General features: G+C 36.2%; 1 protein-coding gene across 1 annotated transcript in view; it reads left to right on the top strand.

The window, feature by feature from the left end:
• The window catches only part of PLXDC2 (plexin domain containing 2), a 239,734-nt gene that overhangs the window by 197,017 nt on the left and 16,094 nt on the right, over window positions 1-26,623 (top strand). Inside the window, exons 10-12 of the mRNA XM_079302116.1 lie at window positions 15,057-15,117; window positions 18,097-18,250; window positions 19,627-19,665. Of these exons, the coding sequence (XP_079158242.1) occupies window positions 15,057-15,117; window positions 18,097-18,250; window positions 19,627-19,665 (254 nt within the window). The remainder of the gene's footprint in view (window positions 1-15,056; window positions 15,118-18,096; window positions 18,251-19,626; window positions 19,666-26,623) is intronic.

The raw sequence follows: 26,623 nt of genomic DNA, 5'->3' as shown, positions 1-26,623 counted from the left end.
TATTGATGTTTTTATTTTTATAAACTTCAGAAAAATCTTAGAGTTGGGCAGTGAAATGAAACTGATATTTCAGTGTGTTCAGAAATAAGCAGACAAAGAGCACATTCTTGCAATCTGTGCATGCTGGAGACTCAGGCTATGAGTGTCTTATGCTTCCCTTCATCAATACAGGTTAAAAGCATCTCCCATACCTGCAACATCAGTCAGGTTTGGTGTGGTACCATCACCCCAAAATTGAAGATAGGGAACTGGAGTGCTATGCTAAGGACAGGAGCTGTAAACAGTTTAGATGATAGCTTTACTCAGCTGTCACTGTTGGTATATATATTCAAATTTTTAATCCTCTTTTTAATCCTTAAAACTGTCTGCTTTATGCCTAGGGCACCCAAAAGCCTAACTTCTAGATCCACAAGATGCTTGGCTGGCAGAATCACTTCGGTTTTCAAGGGAAATTGCATAGAATAGGAGAGCAGTACTAAAAGCAGATTTTTACCAAATTCTGGACTTAAGTACCTATGACCAAAATATCTCTAAGGGTCCAACACTTTCTACGAGAAAAAAATCTTCAGGTGAGTCTAAGCAGGGATCAGCAGTGAAATGCTTTCCTCATGGGAGCCCCATGAAACCTCTCTACTCAGCAAGGGTGACACTGCCTGGGCACAACAGTCTGTCAGTGATCAGAGAGCCCCAGAGGCACAGGAGATAAGTGGACATTGATCCTCTGGAAACAAGTCACCTCTGAAGAGTGAATGGCCCATTAGATGTGGAGGTGTGTGAGCCTGGCACTGAAACCTCCCTGCATGTCTGCAGCTCAGCCCAGCTGCACTGATCCCAAACTGGAGACTCAGGATTAGCTCCTGGCACTGCTTTCCAGGCAGCCCTGCTGGGGACTTGCCTGGGTCTGAAAAGAAGGGAGATTTTGCACTCTTACCCTTAAGAGTCTCTGTTTTCCAGAGTATGCATTGAATAATGGGGTTTGAAATCATACCAGTTTATGGTATTGGCCCCTAAGTGCAAGACCCCAGTTTGAAAAGTGCCCTGCAAGACTGTCCAAATTCCAGGACTGAGTGCAGTGATGAGCCAGGACACTCCATGCACTTTAGGGAGTCAAACTGCCCTACAGCAGCTCCCAAAGCTTCTTATACTCTCAAAGCAATCCTGAGCTATAAAAAAAGAAAGAATCCCATTTATGGTGCATTTTATTTCAATGCTTAATCCTGTGTTCCCACAATAGCACTGGTTGTGTAAATGAACGGGTTAGAGCTGGGGTTTATGGAATGTGCTCTGAGCAAAGTGAAAAATCAGAAATGTGTCTGGGAATAGCAGCAATATTGAGATTTAAGGCTTGATACTTCTAATCTTTTATTATGATAATCACTATTCTCATCTAAGCAGGTAATAAAGAAACAAGTTGTTTTGCATTCCATGCTGATTAGCTGGAAAGCAGGGAAGGGAGACTCTTTAGGCACCTGCATTTTTTAAGAAAACAAATGTTACAGTTGAAATATGAACTGGCATTTTTCCATAGGGCCCTTATGGTAATGGAGATAAAAAAAAATTCCTATTACTTGTCTTCTGAACTTCTGGATAAGTTTGAAATGTCTTGTTTGTTCTTCTTCCTTTAGAAGGAAATTTGAAACAGGTTTAGTTAACTTTCAAATATGAGTTTATGTCCAGAAATTTTTAGTATCAGGTTGAAGAAAAATATTATGTTTTTCTGTATATCCCAAATGACAGGACCTGTTTTCATTTTAAAAAGTGTTGACTCAAATATTTTAGTATTTATAAGTAACAGTCTTATGTAACCTAAAATATTTATCAGCTGAGCAAAGCAGCTTCCCTACAGAATTTATAAAACCATAAAATTCTGTCTAGAGAAAACTCTGGATTTACAAAATAAAATAATTAAATCCAGTTAAGAAACACATACCTTACTGTTTGATATCTATGTTCTCAGCTTTTATTGGATAGCTGACACCACAAGGAGGGTTGTGGATTCCACTGGAGGGCAGGGAAAGGCAAACCACACCCTCAGCTTGGTGTCATCTGCAAAGCTGCTGAGGGTCACTCAGTCCCAGCCTGTGTCATTGATGATCTGAGCAGATCCCTGAGGGCTCTCTTGTCACTAGTCTCACCAGCTCCTCATCCACTGCACCATCCAACCAGCAAATCTGTGCCTCTCCAGTGCAGAGAGGGTGTTGTTGGGAGCTGTGCCTGAGTCCTTACAGAATTCCAGATAGGTGACATCCACTGACCTTCCCTTCTCCACTGATGTTATCACTCCATCATAAAGCCTCAAGGTTGGTTCAAAATACTGACTTTTAAATGCTTCCTCATTTCAACTACTTCAAATTTTAGGGATTTGTGGGTTTTTTTATTGCTTTAGGAATATTTCATAGTTCAGTTGCAAATTAAAAGATGGGAGGAAGACTGGCTGGTTTATACTCAGGCTGTTTTTTTATTCAAACACTAAACTGACAGTAGTGTGCTGTTATTATAAAATTGGTCACAGTATCTCAGCCATTGAAATATAAACAAACAAACAAACATTTTAAAAAAGGCATTTCTATGGATTAAATAAACCACCAGAGGGAGCGTATATAATCCAATCAATGTAATAGTTTCATATTCAATTTACAAGGAAAATCTCATTTAGGTGCTTTTGAAGGGCTAGAGGATTAAAATATAGTGCATTCTGTTAAATATATTCCATGCTGTCGATGTGTCTGACTTAATGAATTTGCTGATCATACCCCTGCTTCAGACACAGCAAAAGAAACGTGCCCAGATTCTGGATGTTTGTATGCCACTCAGATGGAGGGGTTTCCTATGAAGATCCTAACACATGGGTGTTAACCATCAGACTTAGGTCACATTCACCCTGTGATAAATGAAAAGTAATGGCAGTACTGTTTTTCTAATATGTATATGGTTTCTTTTCCAATTATGAAGCAATCATATTGCAGACCTGAGAATCAGAAAGTATGGCCCTTTGTCAGAGTTTGCTCTAAAATTCAACATATTTTCCTTTTATTTTCTAAGTTGCATTGAGATAGCAATTGATCTTTTTAATCAAGTACAACAAATGTATCAAGAATGATGGTGTAAATTTGTCAGCCTCGATCCATTACTGATAGGAGCAATACAATTAGTAGATCTATACTTTATTGAGCAGAAAATTGCTCCACACCCAACTTCTTTGAATACTTTCCAAGGTGCCTGCTCTTAATTTGACAAGTTAATTTGCCCTCATGCACTGCAAGAAACTGTTAGGAAATTAGCATTCAATAATTAAGAATTTTGTATGCATGGCAAGCCTGATGGGACTAAAGCAAGAAAAGACAGTGGCACAAAAGTGTTGAAGGAACAAAGCATTTTCTCAAACCAGAATGAGCTCAGTGATGGTATTGTTTGATGAAAAAAGCCTGACAAGATTATAGTAATAGATATTCTCCAGTGGGATGACAGTTCTGTTTAGAAGAGAGCATTAACTTCAGTGGCCCTGTAGTTACACTTAAAAATAGCGGTGAAGATATACATAGCAGTAAAATGTACATAACAGTACATTGAAGAGTACTTTTAAGGAACACAGGTGATCCTGAGCTCACAACATGTTTTTATTGAAAGTTAAACTGCAGGCAGAGGAATTTGCCATTCACTGAAAAGCTCTGATGGGTAAATAACAGATTACTAGCCTTTCTACATTTTTTGTAAGTTGGTGGAATTTGATAGTAGCTGGAGTGAGTTGAATTCTTGTGGAATTTCTGTAATTCCCTCAAGCACAAATTGTGTGGAATAATTCCTATGATTAACACTAATAAACCTAAAAAGCTCTGAGCAGAAACTTAGTGAACATGCAATAGCTTTCAGGGGCTTAGTACAAGTCAGTGCAAGACCAGACCATTCATTCTCAGTTTCTTTTCTCCCCACATTCTTCTGCAGTGTACTCACTGATGTTCTCAGCAGCTCCATAAAATTCTCCTGATCCTAACATTAACAGATCTGATATCCAACTAAGTGAATTTGAATCCTGATTTCATACAGGAAATAGGCAGTTTTCCTGCAGCTGCAGGAATACACACATGAGTACCTTGCTTTGTTTCCCTGAATAACTCAGAACAGCGTGAGGACAACTGTTATGCTCATAATTGATGCAGATTTTTAAGAATTTCACGGCTGGGTTATAGAACTGTAGATTATTTCTAGAAAAGGAGCAGAAGATAGCTACAATTCTCATTAATCTGAAATTGTAGTATTTCTGTTAAAATACTTTCTATGAAATCCTGGACCTGAGGATGGGGAAGCATTTTGAAGATTCTTAATCTAGATGTAAACACAGTGATTAATTTAAGACACCTCGCTCACACTATTAATATTCTATACACCTGCTTCTGACAGTATCATTTGCCTTTCAATATGTGAGATTGTTTTCACTAACTGGATGTTCAGGGTAATGTCCTTTGCCAGAGTTGTTGCTGTGTCTTCTGGAGCTTAGAGACTGCTCAATATCTGCTCTTCAGTTTTCTGTGATATCCAATTTTGCAGCACAGTTTGGACATAGATATCACAGTTAATATGGAAAGGACCACTGCCTGGGCTGTTCTAAGACCTTCATGTAAAGTACTGTCTATTACCAAATATATGGCATTCCTAAGGGGATTTTTTAAAATAAATGCAATAAGTAGTTATCAAAAATACAGAGGACAGTTAAGCACTTAAATCTCATTGAGAGGAAGGGTAGAAGACTTCCACCTGTTATATGTACCTTGGATAATACTTAATTTTGCTGATTAATTTGGGAAGAAGATGACAACATCTGTATTTTATTTCTATGTTTAAATTCACAGATGCACCTATGACACCATAATGACAAAACACTAGAAAAATAAGTAGTAGTACAATTCTTTTCTGTAGAAACTTCCTTTGGAATTCTTTTAAATACTAGTAACATTCTTCATTTATTGCATTAGAACAATACGACGAAGCCCGCTTCAGTCTTTGATGAACCATTTCTATCTAGTGCTGCACTTTCTGTGCCAGTAATAAATCTTAGCAATCACAAGAGAGCTTAGTACAGACTTAATTCCTGATTGTTTGTTTATCCTGAGTGTGATAGCCATTCCAGTGAGTATTACCATGCTCTATTAGAGAGGCATTTACTCTGGGATTAAACTTTGGGTTTTTTCTGGCAGAACTATGCACATTCAGTCACATTCCAGCCCAAAATTCTTTTCAGTTTGGTTTAATTTTCATCTGTTCATTTCTTACATTAATAGCTACGTTTTAATTCAAACAAATTCCTGACTGATTGCAGAAAGGTGACACTCACCCATGAAAGGATTCCATGATGCCTTATGATTCAATTTATTCATATGCTAGACATTAAATGAAGCTTGACTCAGGTTTCTAGTCATCATTCTGTGTGTGATAGGCTGTCCCTTTCTCCTGAGTCCCTATTCAAGACATTATACTTTCTTATTCTCAAATAAATGCCTCAAATGGTCATTACCATAACATTTGGGCTTTAATTGTATAATACAAAGAATGCAAGGGACATTCAAATTCAAATTTCAAATAAACCAGACTTTCCTGATAACAAATTAAAATACTTATGCTTAGCAACACTGCATTAAATAAATTGTAATACAAAGTGGTTAGTATGATAATTTTCATGATATGTGAAATATGAAATATGAGTAGATGATGAATAGATGAATATAAAACACAAATGAGAAAAAATAGAAAAGCTGGGTTGGTTACTTAGACACAAGTCTCCTTAAAAATTACTGAGAGAGAGGTTATCACATAAGGCAAAAACTGTACCTACTTTACCTGCATTCAGAGAAGGAGTTTTGAGAAGGTTTTGACATCTTCAGGTGGGAACCACTATGTGAACCCATGTTCAAAGACAGAGGAATGCAGCTGGTGTCACAAACTTCTTATTGGTTGTCTCTCTATCATGTTTTGTACCAAAAAACAATGAGATAATTTGAGATCATGTCTACAGAATCGTTTCCACTCAGGTTATCTTCTTGATACTCAGGCTGTTACTTCAATTTCATGTTGTGGGTAAAGTCCCAGTTTGTATCTTTTCACAACTCTGAAATTCGCTACATTTTCCTTAACCTAACTAACATTAATTTGCAAGTGTTATCTTTATTTGCTAATCTACAGATATTTTTATCCTGTTCTCTCTCTGTTGGCTGTCATGTATAGTTCTTAATACTATTTTGTGCTAATTACTATTCCTGTGCTACTGAAAGAGTCATAACTGAGCTGACCATCTTTTTACTAATGAAAACAGTGGATTCTAAAATAGTTCATGGTCACTACTCTAATCAAATATGGCAGAATACATGTTTTGACTTTGAACATGTTAGAACTTCAAGATTGTAATATGAAAGTTAAAGCGGGGAAAAAAGTCCCAACATAAATAGGTTCTTAGTTTCTTAAGAGCTGTGGAGCTTAGGCTCCACAACAGCAGCTTCTGAGCCAAATATGTCAGTAAGCTGCTCCTGAATAAACAATTTAGTTTTTCTAGCCCTAAATGAATTTGTAATCAAAAAAGGATAGGATAGTACTGTAATAGTACTGTTCCCTTATCCATAATTTCTAATTTTGCAATGCTTTTATGCATTGCTGTACATAGAGCAGTGCTACTGCTATTTTGCGCAATATCTTCTCTTCCAATGGCCTGAAATAAATCAAGTATACTGCTTACAACAGAACAACAAATTGGACATTTTTTTCTGTCCCAAAAATGATGTATTAGAAAATGCACAAATTTGGCCAACCCAAGTTTTAAGAATTTAGGATGATTTTTCACATAAGTTCAGTTACAGAAAAGGTTTGTAAGTGGATTAGTAAAAATAATGATTGTGTGGTAGGTTCACTCTGTCACATTCCTCTCTCAGTAGAATAATTTAGTGAGGAACAAGGTACTAGATTTCTTTCTTTTCATGTCTGAGATGAACTTAATTTGTCGTTCCAAGCACCCTCCTTGATTGTCAGGAATGGTATATTCCAATAAATTACTTGCTGGGTACCTTTTATCAAATATTTGAATGTTCATGAGACTATATTTCAGAAGCCAGATACTACCTACCTATTGTAGCCTAAATTGTTGGCCTAGATAATGATTTTGTCAACTGACCCCCTTCTTTCCTTATTCTAAATGTTTTAAAAAATAAAAAAAAGTCAAACAGAGACTGAGAACAAAGCAATTCAGGACACATCTGTGGAAACAGGCACCCCAGATTATCACATCTGATTCTAGGATAATTTTTAGGATGGGTATTAATCTCCCTTTTGGAAGCATTGGATTTTTTTTCCTTTCATATAAGCATCCAACCCACTGCATTACAATGGAGAAATCAATCCTCCACCAAATTTTTTATGATTGCTCTTAATTTCCTTTGTTCTCATTACAAGGGGACTGACTAAAACCAGGTGAAATAAAGAAATAAGTCAAGTGGTTTTTAATGGAATCAACCAAGATTTTTTTAACGGAAAGTTTTTGCACTTTATCAAATTTTCTTTTTCTCATTTTTCTTTGAAATATAATACAGAATGGTAGCCCTAGTCACTTTTACAAACATAGTTCATCTTCTCAGACAGACTATCTTTCTACATAGTATTGCAAGTTAAACACAGCCTGGGAAGCTTCCTGGGCCCTGTAGAACAATTGTATGTTCCACTAAAACACTTGTGATGTTTCCTGGTGTGATTTCAGTCCATGCCCAGGAGCTCTGTCCAGAACAGTTCCCAGGCATGGTGCAGGAGTTGGACAAACTTCCAAGGGTTATTCCCAGCTGGCTGTTTATGTGCAGCCTCCTCCTTTTCAAGGTTGAGAGAGTTTGCTTGTTCAGGCATAGACCATTGTGTGCCAGCAGTCTTCAGTGCCAAAGAACATTTCTGAGCATGTTTATTGCACTAGTATAGACAGAATGTTCACAATTGTCTTAATTGCTTTCCAAAATTGCTAACCTCTTTTGGTTGCACTCAGTATAAACTGAGCATCATTGAGATCATATTTGCCTCATAGCGTCCTAGGTATCATTTTATAACAAAGTACCATTAATGAAAAGTCTTTTTTTTTAGCATGTTTTAAATATTACATGTTGCTGAACACATATTCCTATGTAATGTTGTCAAAAAATTTATTTAAACAAATCTGAAATTCATATGTCTATTAATAAATTTTGGATTATCTGATATTAGGACCTACTAAAGAAAACTTCCCCATATCCCAACATAGTCTTCAGATTTTTTATAGCATATATAGCTTTCAATATTTCTAGTCACATAATCTGGGGGACTTTCTAACATGTCCTTGTAGAAGATATTCCAAACTTAAGGGAAATAAATGAAATTTTATCAGTATTCTTCCTTAAATGTCACCTTTAGTTCCCTCTCTATTCAGATCTATTAACTCTTCCAACTCTATTTGCATTATCATAATGCATTAATGAAATCACTGGCTATCACAACAAATAGCAATATGTACTATTAATTAAGAAACTGATGAGTCCCTACTGTTCTGTAATTCTTCTGTAATCTCTTTTGGTGGCTGTTCCTGCTCAATGTTGACTTCAGAACTGGACTCACTTCCAGGATAAAAGAGACACAATTAAGATACTGCTTTGGGAAACAAATAACTTTCTGAACTTTAAGTTGCTTTGAACATAACCAGTTACAGGATGATCTCTGTCCTTCCTGGTTTTGCTCTCTCTCTGAAGAGCTCACTGAGTTTTAACAGGAGGTGATTTTGTAGCCCTAATTCACATACCTTTGCAAACATGTAAATGTTGGATTATGCAGAATGAGTTTAGCACTCTATGCCTCCTTTGCCTGTCATAGTTCTTTCTTGCTTTGCATTCTTACACTTTGTAAAGTTGTGAATGAGATACAACAGGAGCAGTAACCCAGCACTAACCAGACCTTTGCTGCAATTCTCTTTCTAGCAGCTCAGATGCTGATGCCCACTGATACTGACTCAGCCATGGTGTACACTGCATGATTACCAGGGGTTCATGTGTGGTGGCAGATGTGTGAACAGTCCTTTTTCATACCATCTCTAGGCACCAGGTCATTTTTCATTTTTTATCCTGTCACAAGGACTCTACTTGTTGTTAATGTTATCACTGTGAGGTTTTTTTAAGGAGTAAAATCCCAGTTAAAGTATCTGAATAAAAAAGAGAAAATGGGCAATATGTGAATGAGGTCTGTGCCTTGGTACACACCACCTGGGACTTGATGTTTTTCAATTAAATTCCCAGTTCTACCATTCATATGTCTGTGAGTATAATGGGAAACACAAAGCTGTGAAAGTGCATGCTTATCTGGTTCCAGAAAATCTGGGCTTAATTCTAGGTTGTTATAAATTCTATGTTATTTCAGCTGATATTTCATGTCTCCTATGTTCTGTTTTCTTATCTCTAAAAAAGAAATATTTTCTCCAAAGGCAACTTTGGTATTTTAATTTTAAAAATGAGACAAAATGAATGGGTAGGCAACACTAACTGTACTTCTGAGGTATTGTCAGTGTCAGCTGAATATTCAAAGATAGAAAATAGTTCAGAGAATCATGTTAGAAAGAAGGGGTAAATTGTGCTTGTTAGGATCACTAACCAGAATGTAAAGTACATCCAGGAGTACTGCAGAGCTCTTTGCCTCAAACCCTGAGAAATTACTTGTATGCCAAACATGCAGCAGTGCCAACAAATCAGAATTCTCTGCTAACTTCTCTTGCTATTAGCTATTTATACCCACTTTTTTCAGGTACAAATGCACAAAGTCAAAGCAGTGGAGACTGTAATCTAGTATGAGGGACTAATCTCAGTGTGGCTCCTTCCCAGAGAACAGATTTGATATAAATTTCTGCTGATTCTGTTGGAAATTCTGGTACCATAATCTCATAAATTTGACTCTAGGGTCCTCCTCTTACACTATCTTTTTCCTTCTAACTGTTCAAAGCAAAGCCTGTAGCAAAAGCATATTTTTTTTATTCTTTATCTGCTTTTCAGCATGTTTCCTTTATTGTTGTAACTGACATTAAGTTTATAGAAAATATCCTCCTATTCTTCTTTAATCAGAACTCTGCCAAGTCTCTCTTTAACCACACTTCGATCTTTTTCTTTCTAGTGGAATTGAAAATAAAACTTGCTACTTTTATCCTACTTTTATTCTTAACCTCTTTCAACAGAAAGAACTCCCTATGGGAGTCTTTATTTCCTACTGCCTATTCAAATGTTGTGTCAGAATTACAAATATTGAGGCTTATGCATGTTCAGTCATTTTCTGTAAATAGCAGCTTGGGTTTTAACATCTTTTACTTCTAGGTTTATTTGATATTTCAGGAGTATTTTACAGAGAAAATGTACCTGTAGTTTTCCAAACTTTCCACCCCATAAAATTGTGGAACCATTATCAGGCTGAAGATTGACTGCTGAACTTTATTCCAGTCTGATCATCTGTATTATTACTGAATGTTTTAAATTTTGAGCAGCACACAGTGTTAAGACAATGGTGGAATTCAGTGTTGCATCAACTATTAACTGTGCCTTCATAACATTCAAGTTCTTCATAACATTAAAATAGTACAGGATAATTTTAGTTTAAAATCCTTGTATTCAGCTAGTCAGCTATTTTTACTTTATAAGAGGAAGATAGGAGCAAATCCTCTTCTGACTAATCAAATTATAATTCTATTCTGAAGTACAGTTTAATTAAGCAATATTTAAGTAAAGGATAAATACAGAGAACATATTTATGCTAGAATTCAGATATATGATTAGAAGTATTGAGCTAAGTAAAAAGCACAAATGCTATTCAAATACCTTATAGATGCATTCCATAGTCACTCCCAGTGACACTTCACATGAACTTTATAAGCACTTTGAGCTGTGATTAAGTTCTGCACTTGAAAGTGGTAAATAACAAAGGAAGGGGAGTTCAGTCTTTCCCCAGACAGCACAGTGGCAAGAAATTGATGATGGAAGGGTGAAGGAACCAAATTGGAGCCTGCTCTCTGGTAAAGGGAGGCAAAACCAGACAGAGCTGAAATACAACATTTTTCCTCCAAAAATCACTCTATGATTAGAGCTATTTTTCAGTTGAACAGACACAGAGTTCCAGTTTTGGTATGTTTTTTTTTTTTTAATTAAATTATACATTCATTTTTCTTCCTATCTCACTTTGGAAAGAAATTCCACTTTAAAATGTTCTAATTCTTCTTCCAGTAATTCAAAAATCATAGCAACTGTCTTAATCTTTTCATAATGTGATGGTCCTTCCTTAATGGTTGAAGTTAGGAAAGACTTCTGCCTCTTCAGTTTTCTATTTAATTTTCCAGATGAACCTTTTATTTAGATGAGTTAATAAGCCTTTTAGCTGAGCTAATTCATTACATGGTATTTACAAAATAATTTCAAATTTCTGGAATGCCTTTCATTTGCAAAGGTCTGTTCTTTACATGCTCTTACAGAGCCAAAAATAGGAAATTATTGGTTAAAATGACATGTGCAATTCAATACTCTTGATTGTCATACTACATCTGACCCTAGTGGAAAGGTTTTTCCATACAGATTCTGCCCCTTCTCAATAATTTTCCATCATGTTTCTAGCTTTTACAGGTTAAACCTTGATGAATTTTCTATATTCAGGTTATCTCATTTGTTATTATTATCATCATCACCATCATCATCATTAATCCTCACTGAACTCTCTTTAAGAAAAGAAGCAAAGCATTTCATGTCCTGCACTGCATGGACGTTTTTGTCATTCAAATATTCTCTGCCAAATATAGGTAAATGGCATTTGGCAAATAGGATGGCATCTCCAGCTCCTTTCTGCTCAATACAGTTCACTGGAAGGATCCTGACAGCTTTCTTGTTACCATTGCAAGTCATCATTGCTATGTGTGTGGAGACATTCATTCTCCTTTTCCTCCCTGAACCAGTATTCCAGAGTTCCACACAAGTCCTGAAATCCCTTGCATTTCATAAATGTCCCTATTTTCATTTCCTAGAACATCTTTATTATTGCTTTCCTCGGAGCGGAGTTCGGTCATCACTTGGAAATGAAGTTGTTATAAAATAGCCTTGTTGACAGATGGCATAAACAGCACAGCAAATCAAATCTGCTCCAGTGTTTTAATGGCAACTGGGAATTATCACCATGCTACTAAATTAAGGTCTTAAAAATGCAGTCAGTACAGCGGGTGCTGCACTGAAATGACAGTTTCCAGAACTCTAACTCAACGAGGCAGCAACAATAGCAGCTTCTATTCTGACATCAAGTGACATGTGCCTCAAAGGAAGCTCACAGATTTGCCAGGAGACTGTCTCATTGCTGATAAAGCTGCTTTCTGATAATATTGTTTGGACTCCCCATGCATCAGTGGAAAATGTTAAATAAGCAATGCCCAGGGTTTAATGTACTTTTTTTGAGGCAGAGCCTTCTCAAGACTTTCTCATATGTTTCAAAGAGCCATTCCAAGTCCTTGCATGTTGCATTCAATTTTTGGTGGCTGGTTAATTCCTGGTGAAAAAAAATTAACCCCAGAAATGTTACTCACCCCTGTAATTCACTAACTTGTAAGAAAAGACTTAAGAACTGTAAATGAGTGCACCTGGGATACATTTTTATTCACTTAATCTCTGGAGCCTTAAATTTGACACCATTTAGATATAAGATAAAATCAAGGTTTGTTAATCCCTCCAAGTACATTGGGTTGAATTAGCAGTAACTGCCTCAAATGGAGGAATTTATGGAGTGGCTTGATTTCCTGTCTAAATATTTGGCTTGGTTTTCTGATATACTGAATATCCTCAAAACCATTAGATTTGAGCCAGAGCTGTAGGAATGAAATGTAATGGATTTATGAGTATTCAGTACATCTGAAAAATCGATCTAGTCCTGCAAAGAGATGGGGAAAGAATTTGCTAATGAAGCTCTTCAAATTTTAGAGAAAAGTAGAGAACACTGAAAAAACAATTCTCTTCATTCCTAGAATATCATGTCATCATTTCTTTCTGCTTCATAAAGTTTTTATTGTTCTTTCAAGCATTCACAGAGACAGAACACCATAGAGATGGAGAAGCAGCACCGAGCTCCCAACACAGCACAGATTCACTCACACTTCAGCAAGGAAACACTTTTCCAGTGGTCTTTATTCATAGAATGATTTGGGTTGGAAGGGACCTTACTCTGTGCAGCCCCACTGACATGGGCAGGAGCATCTTACAGTAGATGCAACATTGCACAAAGCCCCATCCAACCAGACCTTGAGCCCTTCCAATGAACAATTCACAATTCAAATGAACAATTCACAATTTATCTTGACAGTTTATTCTAGTGACTCACCAGCATCACCGTGAAAAACTTCTTCCTTATATCCAATATTAATCTATTCTTTTTCCATTTGAAACCATTTCCTCATATTCTGTCACTACAGACTTTAACAAAAAGTCTCTCTCCATCTTTCTTACCAGTTAAATGTGGAAAGTCTGTATAGGGTTTTCCTGGAGCCTTCTCTTCTCCAGGCTGCACAACCCCAAGTCTCTCAGCCTGTCTTGATGAGAGAGGTGCTCCAGCCCTGTGATCAACTTTGTGGCTCTCCTCTGGATTTGCTCCAGCAGGTCAATGTCCTTCCTGTATTAGAGACCTCATGCATTGGGCCTCATGCATCTGTATTTCTCTGAAATACATTTCTGGTCTGTACATATTTCTCTTAATGCCAGTGGGTTTTTGGAGAAGCCAGTTGCTATAGACTGTGAAAATTGACCCCTCTTAGTGTTGGAGTATTTCTTTTAGTAATATTGCAAATGGCAAAATGTGGATCAATGCAGGTATAACCATAAACATTTTTCTCAAAGATATTGTACTCTCCTACTGTAAAAATAATTACATGTTCCATTCTTCCAAATGAACCTGCTACTTTGTTTGAAGTAGGTAACACTTGACACGTCTTGTTATCTTTAAATTCTTTGTAAACAACAAAAGACCCTTAAATGCAGCTAACCATAACAGTGGCCTTATTTTCTTGCCTAGTCTTATTGAAAGAGAGCAAAAAGTTGTTTTTCATACATTCAGGTAAGTTATGACCATGGGTGCAAATGATGTCATCCTGTCTCATAACAAAATACTCCATGAAAAGAATGCAGAAACCAAAAATAAACCCTCCAAAATAAAAAACACCCTAGCTGGGAAGAATCTCTTTCAAAGTTGAGCATTGTGGTTTAGTTATTCACTTGCCATTTTAATAATGCTTTCTTTTTGTGATGCTGCCAGTTGTCTAGGAAACACAAACTTACTGTACAATCACTGAAAATACTCTTGAGAGATGAGGATTTCCAGGGGAATCATTATATAAAAGTGTTACAAGTTTCTTAAAAATTTCCTTGTTACATATGACAAAAGACAAAGGATATTGCAAATAGGTTATTAAACTCACCTAATTTGATAAGAAATATGCGTGCAATTTAATTTTTCTGCATCTAGAGAGGTGGTAGAAGCAGCTGTACAGTGTTCTCTATTTGTCACAGAGAGTGTTCAGAGGAGCTGTGAACATTGATCAAATGGCTTTATGTGTATCTTGATGTCCCAGATCACTTTGCCTGATAAACCCAGTGACTGGTTCACTGCATCCTTTGTGGGATTACATTTTCATGGCTAAGAAGTCTGGACAATAATGCTTAAACTAATTTACATCAATAAGGTTGACATCAAACTTAAAAATGCTATTGGTCAGTTACATCTTAAGAATAATTATCCAGTAGAAGGGAGATATTCCTATTTAAAAATTATAAATACATTTTTAAACTAAAATAAAGTCTCATTCATTGAAACACCTTTCACTGAAATGGATTAAAGGACTGACTCATATTGTACCCAAAAGCATCTTAAATAAAAGTGATACCATATAAAATCTGTGGATTTTAAATCACATCATTTACTTATTCCTTCTGTCACTCTGTTCTGTTCCTCTCCCTTACTTTTTTCTTTTTTCCTCCTATTTCCATCTGGACAACTTCCATCTATTTCATCCTTTAAAGATGCTCCAGTGGATTTGATCGTCACCGGCAAGACTGGGTAGACAGTGGCTGCCCTGAAGAGGTATGTGAGTAATTTACATCCCCAGAGGCAATTCATATAGTTATGATGTTTTTGTTTAAATTATTCAGATTATAAAGCATGGTTTCAAGGCCAAAGATATGCTATATTTGTCATTCAGGGGAAGTCCTATAAGGCATAGCAAAGAAGAGCAATCTGAGCAGTTTCACTCCCCATTTGAGGGAATAAAATGGACAAAAATAAAAATGTTATCTTTGGGAAACTACTTTAATTAAACAAAACCCCCAGACAGAGAAAGCCTCCTCCAAAACAGTGTCCCTGTGCTGATTTCTTTTAGATCTTTGACTTTTGCCAGAAAAGGGGAAAAAACTGTTCCTTATTTCAGAAAACCCTTTGCCAGAGTAGCTCAAGTGAAAAACAGGCATTGCATTTTGATTATGAAATCTGGCAAAATCACATAGTAAAGAAGAAATTATATAGCTGAATTCAAGGAGATAAAATTAAAAGAATAATTGAAATAAAACTTTAAAAGCCCTCACACAACCAGCCTGCATGGCATTTTGATTTGTTTTCATTGAGATGCAGAGAGAGTTTATAAAGATATCTGGTTATGAAGGTCAAATGTAACCCCTGTGGTGGGCTGTCGAACAGTGACCATAAGCCTCCTCTGAAATTTATTTCTAGGCCAGATAAATTCATTTTCAACTAATATTTATAAATATGAAGATGATGATCATGATGATGATGATGATGGTGATAATTCCTTTCCAGTTTAAAAGTCCCTCTGCAAGTGTTTTTAGTTTGAGGTTTGGGGTGTTTTTCATTTTCCTTTTCTTTATTTCCATGTTGGGATTGTGGTAATAGGAATAAATTAATTTATGGCACTTTTAATCTTCTGGTGGCCATTAAAAAAGCAGTTATTTTTCCATTTTTGCTGAACAGGCTAAAATATCCGCATGAATTTCAGCAACATAGGGCTTCTGAAATATCAGGTGAAACCCAGGGCAGAACATAGCCCCAGGTGTCTAGTTAGAAAAGAACATTCTGTTTTATTTTCAGGAGAAGCAAAGAGAAGTAATGCTATAAATCCATACTAATGAAAGAAATTTTTCATCTTGTAACTGTAATTGCAAAATAACTCCATCCTACATACTGCCTTTTTACATGGCCTTGAAGTTTCAGCTTTGCAGTTTGTCACAAGCTGATTTGACAGCAGAATTTCTGAGATATTTATTGTCTGTGGAGGGCAACCTTCTAAAGAACATAAGATAAAAGTTACTGGGAGCATGAGTTATTGTAGTGCACAACCATTGAATTGCTTTAATCCAGATTATAATTAGCCATGACTCAATTGTGCTTGCAAATTAAGATATCCAAAAACTTCTGTCTGCAGGACATTAACATTCCCTTCTGCTTCTCCTTTCTTGTTTCAGTCCAGCATGTGCTCCAAGGTTTAGTACATGATCTGAGAGGAAATTATCGATACACTAAGTGTATCTGAGAAATTAACAGATGAAAATTAACAGATGAATTTGCACAGTTTCAGGCTCCTTGGTGGCAGTTCAGTGCCCAGTTTATGGGCTCTCTGGAGCAGAAGCAGCAGCTTGCATGGCATCTTCCAGAATTATGGCTGAGCTGACTGCTGGAGTTCAGGGAAGGATCAATAATTGGCACAGAATGGTTAGTGTTAGATGCTTCACTCGAGGAGAAATGATGAGTATTCTCATAGTAAGATTTCTTTATTTTTAATGTAGATTTTGAGCTAAATTTTGACTAAATTACATCAGTGCGAATAGCAGTATTTTTCAAGAAAAATACAAAGGAATTTAAAGAATAATTACCCGTGGGTACTGATACATTTCTGTAATGTAATAAATCGATTCTGATAAAACAAAGAATGATAACATATCTGTGCATATTAAAAGTAAGACAATGCCCACTGGGTTTTGACAGCCAGATCTCAATAAAATGAAATAAATGTTTGCAGGACTCCACTTCTCATTAAAATGAATGGAGACAGCAGGAGTTAGATGTAGTTTTCATATTTACTGCAAGATAATTGGATGTATTTATGTATTATGATGTATAAATACATTGAAAAGAAATTATTCTTTGCATCTTCAGAATTTTAAAAATGTCCAGAACTTAAGAGGAAAAAAAAAAAAAGACCAAGTGGACTCTATATTTGTATCAGAATATTTGGCCATGCAAATAAATATTGAATGGTAACTGTTATTTATAGTGTGCTAATATATTATAATATTTTTGTTCTGTTTTTTATATTTTATAATAATTATTTTTATATTATATATATAAAACATATATATTTACAAATATATTTAACAGATATTTATATCATATAACATATTTGTCTTATATTTTAACATATATTCATATGTTTTATGTATAAAAATATTTTATTACCTTTTAATATTGTGTAGAATTAATAGGCATGTGGTGAATGGGTTGATTTTTTGTAGTAAATCAATGTTCTAGAAACTGAATACATGCACACATTTTACACACATATGTGTGTTCTTTTGTGATAATTACATATAAAGTCTAAATGCTCCAGTTAACTACACATTGTTCACTATGAAGAGCTACTATTTAATTCCCACAAATCTTTTTTTGACATGTTTTATGTCATCTGGATTGATGGCAGTGAGCTTTAATAAGAGAAGAGTGAAAATCTGAATTATAAACTTAGATGTTAAACTCTGATTAAGGGAAATAACAAGTTTGACCATCTGGGGTGACATTGAAACCTTGTCATTAACAATTAAGAGTTGTAAATTTTGCAGATAAATTAAAAAGTAGGTTGTTGATTTGCATAGAGACTTGAAAAGGGAAAAGAGAAAAAAATAATTTCTTTTTAAAAAGCTCTTGATATTTCTTGATCTACAGTGCCTATTTTCACTCTTTTTACCACAGCAACTTGTCCCTGATTAAATTCTTCATTCTTGACAGTTTCCATAGCGAATTAATTTTCTCTTCCTTGTTCCTGTTGTTCCCCAACAGTCAAAGGATAAGATTTGTGAGAAGAATATAGACACAACTGAAACACCTCTGTACTCCACCACCACCCTTCTGCCAACCACCACAAGGTTCAGAGTTTTAACAACCACCCGAGGATCCACCACTTCCCACCTTCCCACCAGCCTGCCCACAGAAGGTGACGTGTGTACACTGCATTTTTACACTTGGAAAAAAGTAATTTACAACTCAGAACGAAATGGATTTCCTTTAAGTGTGTTTTGGTGACAGCTTTTTCCCTCTGGGGCAGCAGAAGGAGTTGGGAATTGCAGCCAAGGCTCTTGTTTTTAAATTGCTCACTCTTGCACCATTAAGGTGCAGAGGGAATGAAGGCTCGAGGAGAGGATGCTGACAGAGAAGCAAGGACAAGTTAGGAGGACCTAGAGAAAATTTGAGCTGAAAAATTACTTTTTCAGTGCCTTTGCATTCAGGCAGTAGTCGAAACCTGCTGAAAAATAAAGGTCCCTGCTAAATCTAGAAGAAATTCCCACCACAGACTTAATGAATTTGTAATTCTTTTATGAGTTCTATTTAGCCAGGTGAAAGTTATAGATAGTCCCAAATAAAAATCTATTTGAAATATGCCTGTTCACTTTTTTTCAGTCAGTTGGCACTGTTGTTTTCATGTAGTTCTCACTGTTGTGAAATAGTTTCCCTAGGCTTTTGAACTGAATTAAGTGGGTAAGTAAGGGTGGGTCAGTTCTCATCCTCATACCAAACGCTGCTTAAATCTTACCTTTTTGAGCTTGGAATATCCTGCTTTCCTGCTTTTGGAGGAAATTCATCTGGGCAAGAAAGCTAATTCAGATTAATCAAGGAACATCTATAAAATGTGTGTTTGTTGAAATTGTGTGTTAATGCAAGAAAAAGTACTAGGTACAGATTTTCCAAGTAGCCTGTGACAGGAAAGTCTGAACTGAAGGCATTTTGAGGTGGGAATCTACTGATAAGAAAGACTGGTTTTGTTTAAAGCAATGAAAGTTTAGAAACTGTCAGTGCAGCATTTGGACTGCATTAAAGTAAACATTCTCTGGTATTCTGTTTGTTAAAAGTCACAAGAAAAGGGAGTAATGTGAAAGTAAATAGGGTTTAGTATTAGCAGACCTTTTCAAGATTCTTCAAAGAGTAACTGATTGTCTTATTTTACTGAGACATGTTGGTTCATATAGTCCTTAATTTGATAGAATGCTTAAGCTATGTGTGAACATGTAATATATATGAATTATTTATAAACATTATGAGACAGACTCTCATACCCTTATTTGCCAGTGTTTTAAATCCTCCTGAATGCTTTAACACTCTTATAAATGTTTTTTTTAGTGGTAAAGTGTAGTGTTCAGTGTGAGAAACACCATAATCTAGTTCTCATTGAGTGGATAAAAATAATTAATAAATAAATAATTTAATTACTTTTTTCTTGTGGAATGTTTTGATTGTGAGAAACTGATTGCTAAAATGGTTCATGACCTAGAAAAATGCATTTTTTTTTCAACTAACTTTAAATTTTCTTTATAGATGACACCAAGATAGCACTGCACCTAAAAGATAATGGAGGTAAGAGATATTTTTTTGTCTGTAAATAGTGTCAGTATTTTGTCAAATTATACCCCACTGAACTTCATTAATCAAAACCCAGTTGTGGAAACAGTCTTTACCAGACTCTTGAGGGACTCCAGGGTCCCACATCTGTTGTGAAGAGAAGTAGGGCAAATAAGCTTAGGAGCTGCTTAGGAAAATAAGCATTTACAACTGTCTTTAGCATTCTATATTAAAAGAGTAGGTTCAATTATGGACATATTACATACATTTGAATTGCATTAGTACAGTTGCTGACAAGTAATGCAGTATTAATACAGTTATTGACTATAATAACAGTTTTATTTAGCTGTATTAGGAGAGTATATGGTGCTAGTTCTAAATAATAATATTGTGCTATAAAATCATTCATAGTAGTGAATTATTACATAACATTTTGTTAATAATCATGCCCATTTTATATCTGTGTCTGTACTAGCAGAGATCCTGCATTTCTCCATGCACATTCTCTGTGCAAGTTAATGAGATCACCTTGTCATACCAGTAAATGAGGCTCTGCAGGAGACTTGTCCCCAGTTAAATGAGGCTCTGCAGGGGACTGCTTTTGTCATTTCCTTTGTGAGTTCAAGGACTGAGACCTGAGGTATTTTCTTGATGAGAATTCCCCTACTAGAACAGGACTGAGTTGTTAGACATCACCTGTGCATATTTTCATTGCCAAAGTAGAGCTTGCTGAGGTGACAAGGAAGATTTGGGTTCATTTCTAAAGGCTTCAGAATGGTCTATTAAAGTAGAGGATGATTTGCTAAGCAAATTTAAATAAATCATATTTCCCCTAATATTAAGGAGAATATTACTGGTTCTGATTGCCTTTCCAAGCAGGGAGCACAAAGCTTCTCTCACGGGTGAAGGGAGCAGGTAGCTGACTGTGACAGCAGGCACAGGCATGGCTGGGTGAGTCCAGCAGCTCAGGGGAAGCAGCTGGGTCAGCCCTGGTCTAGTGACCATCACTGAGTCTGCAGCAGTGAGGCAGAGCCAGGGTCAAGGCAGCAAGGCACATTGGTGAAGAAGGGAGCAGTGATGCAGCAGAGTGGCACAGCTGCCAACAGAGACCTCAGGAAAGGACCAGAGGAGGCATCTCCCAATAATGGTCCTAGAGAAGGTGAGGTGATGAACCAGGTCTGAATAGGAATTCTGCAACAGCAAAAGGATAAACAGCTCCAAGGCCATCCAAGGAGGCACAGTCCATGGAGAGGACTGGAGACAAGCTACCTTCAGTGTTGGTCCAGGACACAAGATGAGAGATGGGCTCATCTACTGCATAGTTTAGGTTTGGATCTGTGCTTACACAGGGACCCCAGCATCATGGGCAGAGGTCCCACACACAGCAGTCCAGAACAGGTGAGATTCAGCAGTTTCTCAGGACCCTCACAGAGAATTATTCAAGCTTTGAAAAAACACAAAGTGCAGATGGCACTTAGCTTGTTGGTTTGTTTTCGTGTTATTGTTTTTCAGCCTTATTTTTTCAGCCATTATTTTCTCCTTCCCTCAAACTAGAGATCTGCTCACCCCACAGGGGGCTGTTGCCATCCTCTTCCTTGCCAGTCTCCCCTGTGTCATTTTGCTGTCACTGACCACAGCATGGCTGGGCATTGAATTGGCCATTTCTTGGCAGTGGTGTTTTTTGACATTGCTTTGACACATAAGTGATCCCTTGGAATAAAGTGATCTGTAAACTCAGTGTAGTACTTTTAAGCATTTTGTCTATGGAAATGTCCCTGAAACTTGCTTTCTCTCTTGAAATCAAGTTGCTTCTTATTTTATTGTGAAAAATGTTTCAGTGCTCTTAGAAGTCAATAGTCAGGGCTTCATTCTCCTGTTCCACTTCTGCTGTGTACTGGAGGTGTATTCCTGGTTGAAGAGTGCCCACACTCTGCCCTGTGAGCCAATGCTCCATGGCAGCTGGCTGACCCAGGAACAGGCAGCTGTTCCTCATGAGCATCTCATACACAGCTCAAAACTCTGCTGTTATATAAAAAATTATTCCAAAAGTGGGGTTTAGAAAACACATCCATGCTTCTTTCAGTTTGGGAATTGCAGCAAGATTATCTTTTCACTTGTCTATTCTGTATCTGAAAAGAAAATCTCTGTAAAAGTGTTGAATCCCAGAGCAAATTACAGATGGCTGTGGCCTACTTGGTAGGTAAGGTGTAGGGTTTGAGACATCAGTTATATATAGAAAGTTCATTTCCACAGAGAAAGCTGCTACATTTTAGGAGGACAAACCAACACCTGATGTAATTATTCATTTTTCTTGAGCTGTTCTTTTTATTCTTGAAATTTGAAAAAGAAAAAAATTACTTCAAACAACACAAAAGCAAAGCAACACTCCAGGATTTCTCATTCTCACAGTAAATGTATCTTTTAATCCAATAAGCAGTTTTTGATGAATCTTCAATTATGCATTGAATTTTCCAGTGTCCCCTAGATTAGACTCAGATAAAACCTCTGCAGCCACAGGCACATTCTTTGATTTTCTGTGGTTTGTCAACCTTTCATAAAGAGTAGATTATTCCAGGTCATGAATAAAGGGTCTTTACTTTCTCACACTAAATCCTTTAAAACTCTAATGAAAGGGAACCCTTTATAATGGAAAACCAAAGCTATATTGAATCAATTGTTGCCTATAGTTTGATGTGTCCTTGGGTGATAGCAGTCAATATCTGGTTAGGTACAACAAAAGGATTCCATAGAAATTCTGCATCTCATCTTTGTCTAGAGTTCTGTCTAGAACTTTTGAACCCAAATATTATAAATTAATAAATTGTTACAAATTTAAAGTTTTTTTTCTGGTCATATTGCTTTGACCTTTTAATTATATGAGGAAAATCTTTTGCCACTATACTGTAATCTATCCAGAATTTTGTGGCATATCTTAATGTACTTTTCAAATTTGCTTGGTTTTGTTTCTTCTGTCTGCCCTCCTTTACAGACATGACAGATGCCTGTTACATGCATGCCTAACTGGTTTGAAATACAGGTGGCATGCCATCACAATTTCTGTTGTATCTTGTTTCTCCTTAAGATAACAAGCATTTTATAAGTTCTAAGTACTAAAAATGTGCAAATTTTTTTGTTATTAATTTCAGATTCAGATGTTTTTTCATTTTCTTAAAATTTAACAACTGACTAAGCAGTTTAAAATCCTAATTTTTCATAAAATGTGAGCAATTGGCCATGGCTATCCTGTAATACAACATTTTCTTGTCCAGAACTCCCTGGTGGATGATTTAGATGATTGGCCAGCACATCTAGACATTTTAGTTGACCTTTTTAGACACCTTGTTGTGATGATTTGATTGCTGTGAGTCCCCCACAGTCCTTCAGCTTTGAAACTCAAAAGAAAAATCTGTGTCTTTTGGACAGCAGGTATCAGAGGAATGCTACACTTATTCATCAAGGTGTGCTGAAATTTCTGTTTCAAAAAAGGAAAGCTGTGGGGAAAAAAAACAACAAAAAAAAACAAATAAAAACCCCAAACACCTGCCTGAGAAAGAAAGCTGTTTTATTTGTTTGCTAACAATTTCATCCTAGCATATGTAGCTCTAGGAAATGTCAGTATCATGGTTTTTTCAGTCTCGTCTGGATATTTTCAAAGATGGTGTAGATACAACTAACAGGAATGTACTAACAGGATTAACACTTGTACTACAGAGAGTTTAATTTGATTTTGAGAGATTAGGGAGCTCAGTAGGAAATGACCAAAATGTAGACAAAGTTTGTATTCATAGGATAAAAATTTATTTTTATGTATTCATAGGATACTATGTATTTATATGATATGAATGTATTCATAGGATAAAAATATGAAGATAGGTAGATTCAAGAACAATAAGCCACCTTCATTATCAGTTAAACCAGAAAGAACCCTGTAAACAGAGGTTATCTGATTTTTTACCTTTTTTCTTTTATTTAGGTAGGGGAGAAATTCCAAAGGGAATAAATAAAATATAACTCAAATAAATCAGCAATTGTTCCCACGTATTTGATTTCACATTTCAGAATATAGGTTAAGAATTGCTGATATATCTCCTCATTTTACTCTCTATTTCTCTCTGAACTTTTTCCAGCTGTTTCTCCACTCTTATTTCTCAGCAACCTCTTCTCAGCTCAAGTTAGAGACAGGTCATGAGATAAACTAGAAATCTCTCTTGTTGTCTTTGTTATGATCAAAGTTGAGCTTGAGACCCAGCCAATTTCCCTAAATGCTGGTCCTTGCTTTCTGCAAATTCAGCTGTAACACTCAGAATAGGAAAGCAGAGCTTTTAGGAGAAAGTGTGAGATCTGCCATAGTATGTTACTGTATGAAACATGAAATGAGTGCCAAGTGTAATTCAAGATCTTTCTTTCCAGGAAAGCTTGTGATTTAAGGAAAATCTATGCAGCCTTGCTGGGGTTCAGTATGGTATTACATTTGTGCCTGATAGCAATTATCTTATTGAAATTGAGCAAAAGCCAAGAACACAAGCCTGGAAAAGCAACAGCCTCTTATATAAATATTCCCAACTTCCTCAGGCATCAGACACAGGAAGAAATATATATTACATACTCTATGCAGTGGCAAGTGGGCTACACGTATGTTTTTTAAAGCAAGTACTAATGAAAAGTACTGAACTCATCCAGTCTGGGTAAAAAAGTAGAATATTGCATCAATTATCTTTATTCCTATTGCTGGCATAAATAGATTCTGCTATTTTCCACTTACTTCATGGTACTTTGAGTTGTACTTAAATGTTCCTTATAACAAGAATTTGTGCCTTTTCCAAAATTTATGCAGATCCACTTCATCCCAGTTATCATTTTATTACAGCTATTATTACAAGATATATTAGAAAACTATCAATCTAATCAGCATTCAATCAAATGCTGGCAGAGGTTTTCCAAAGTAGTGGCCTTGGCATGCAAATAACCCCTAGAAAGAAAATATCACTTTCTCCCTGAGCAAAAAAGGGCATTTTTCATCATAATAAGCATTATATATCACATTGAAGAAGCATGATTTTAAAAATCCAGAAGAGCTGTGTATAGACACTTCCATTATATTGAAGTCTAGTCAGTTGCTTTTACAGGCAAATGATGTGGTCCTTCATGGAACAATACTGAGCTTCCTGCTGACAACTTCTTGATGCTCCTAAGTAATGTAGTGGCTTACATGGTCTTAACCAGCTCAAACTAAAATTAATACAGATGACAACTGTTGTAGCATTAGGTGATATTTTAGAGCAGAAGAATGAAAGCCCTTAGCTAACATATTTAGAATCCTGTCATCCAATAAACAGAGGGATTTGATTGTAATGCACTCTCATCAATTTACTACACTGAGCAGTTGATCAATCTTGGAGAGACTTACTGAGCTGCCCTGGGTCCTACAAAAAAATTGATAGCAAAGCCAGATACTGAATTCTGATTTTCTGTGTTATAGTTCATAATATTCTCACTCAGAGACCACCTTTCATTTCTTACATGCAATTGGAAATCAATTTTTAAAGCATTAGCTGAGCCATAACTTTATAAATCATCATGAAACCAAACAAAGCAATGGCTTAACCTCAAAATGTTAACAAATGCTAAGGGATTGAATCCACAAATCAAGAAAATCACACACCATTACTGTGAATAAGTTGAGAATTCCAGAGCATGCTGTTCCTAAAAGAGGTAGAGAGAAAATTTTTATGGAGATTCCCTTGAGTCTCTGGAGAATCCTTCCAACTGCATATTCCCTTATTCCCTCTCACAGGTCATTAATCATCTTTTCAGGAATCTGTGTTATGTACAGGGAAAAAGATTGTGTGTGAAGAGCCACATACCTGCCCAATAAAGCAAGGAGTCTCCTGGTAGATTCACATTCCAGATGTAAATGGAGGTCCAGAAGAGGGGGAAAATCCAGTGGCTCTATTGAGCTCACTGTACCTGTAAGCCTGAGTGCTCAGCTGTCCTAAACATTGTCCTCCCTCTAGGCAGGAGCTGTTGACTCAAACCCACAGTCATGCAAATAGGAGAGATGCAGTTTCCAGGCTAGAAATTATATATATAAAAGGGTGAAGGGCTAGTGAGAGAACTTGATCTGTAGTTGCCCCAGATCATGCAGCAAGAGAAGGTTTCTGCACTTTTGCTAACCAAAAGGGAGAAAATGCATTCTTCTGGTAAAAAGAGGGGAGAAAAGAACCAAGTTTAGGAGTTATCATCTTCAGGCTGATTGCTGCTATTGAAATCATCCATATGCCAGGCTTTGTCAGGAGGGTCAAATAAATTTTTTTTTTTTTCCAGATGGTCTTTTACCATCTGATCAAGATACAAGAGTAAAAAAGGAATGTCATGACTTTTGGAGGGAAAAGCAAAATTTTATTTTCCAAGTCTACACAATGAAATTCTACATTTTTGTCTGTCATTCACCTTTTGCTCCCTATTGCTTTATATAAAGGATGTTTTCTAGCCAGGAAGTACCTGAAGTTCATCTATTTTTCCTCAGTTTTCCTTTAAAATAATTTGTATCTCTGCTCTCACAGACAGAGATAGTAATCTCTAGTAATTAAACTCTTTTCCGTCTCATATCATAAGAGGTTAAACATATGTATCATAATTTTGTTTCCTTATATATAAAACTCAGAGAAACTTTTTGTAAACCTTAAAATTAGATATTTAGATATCAAACAATGTATTTTGTTATTTTGCAGACTTCAAAGATTAATATGCAGTTATGAGAAAAATAATGTTGAAAATGTCTTCAATATGTTTACAAACAGCAAGTAGCAGTTTGTAAACACTAAAAAGCAGTCTCAGTTTGTAGACACCTTTGTTCTGTTAAAGTCAGTATTGCAGTATTGCATGTGTGCCATGGCAAGAAAAGATTTTCATTCCTTGAGGTTTTCTTCTTTTCCTACTGCAAAAGAAGCTAGCCCAAGAGGAACTGGAGGCA

This window comes from Erithacus rubecula, assembly GCF_903797595.1.
Source record: "Erithacus rubecula genome assembly, chromosome: 3".
NCBI classification, from domain to species: Eukaryota; Metazoa; Chordata; class Aves; order Passeriformes; family Muscicapidae; genus Erithacus; species Erithacus rubecula.
Note: the sequence above shows the minus strand (reverse complement) of the source record. Positions and strands in the feature narration are given on the sequence as shown.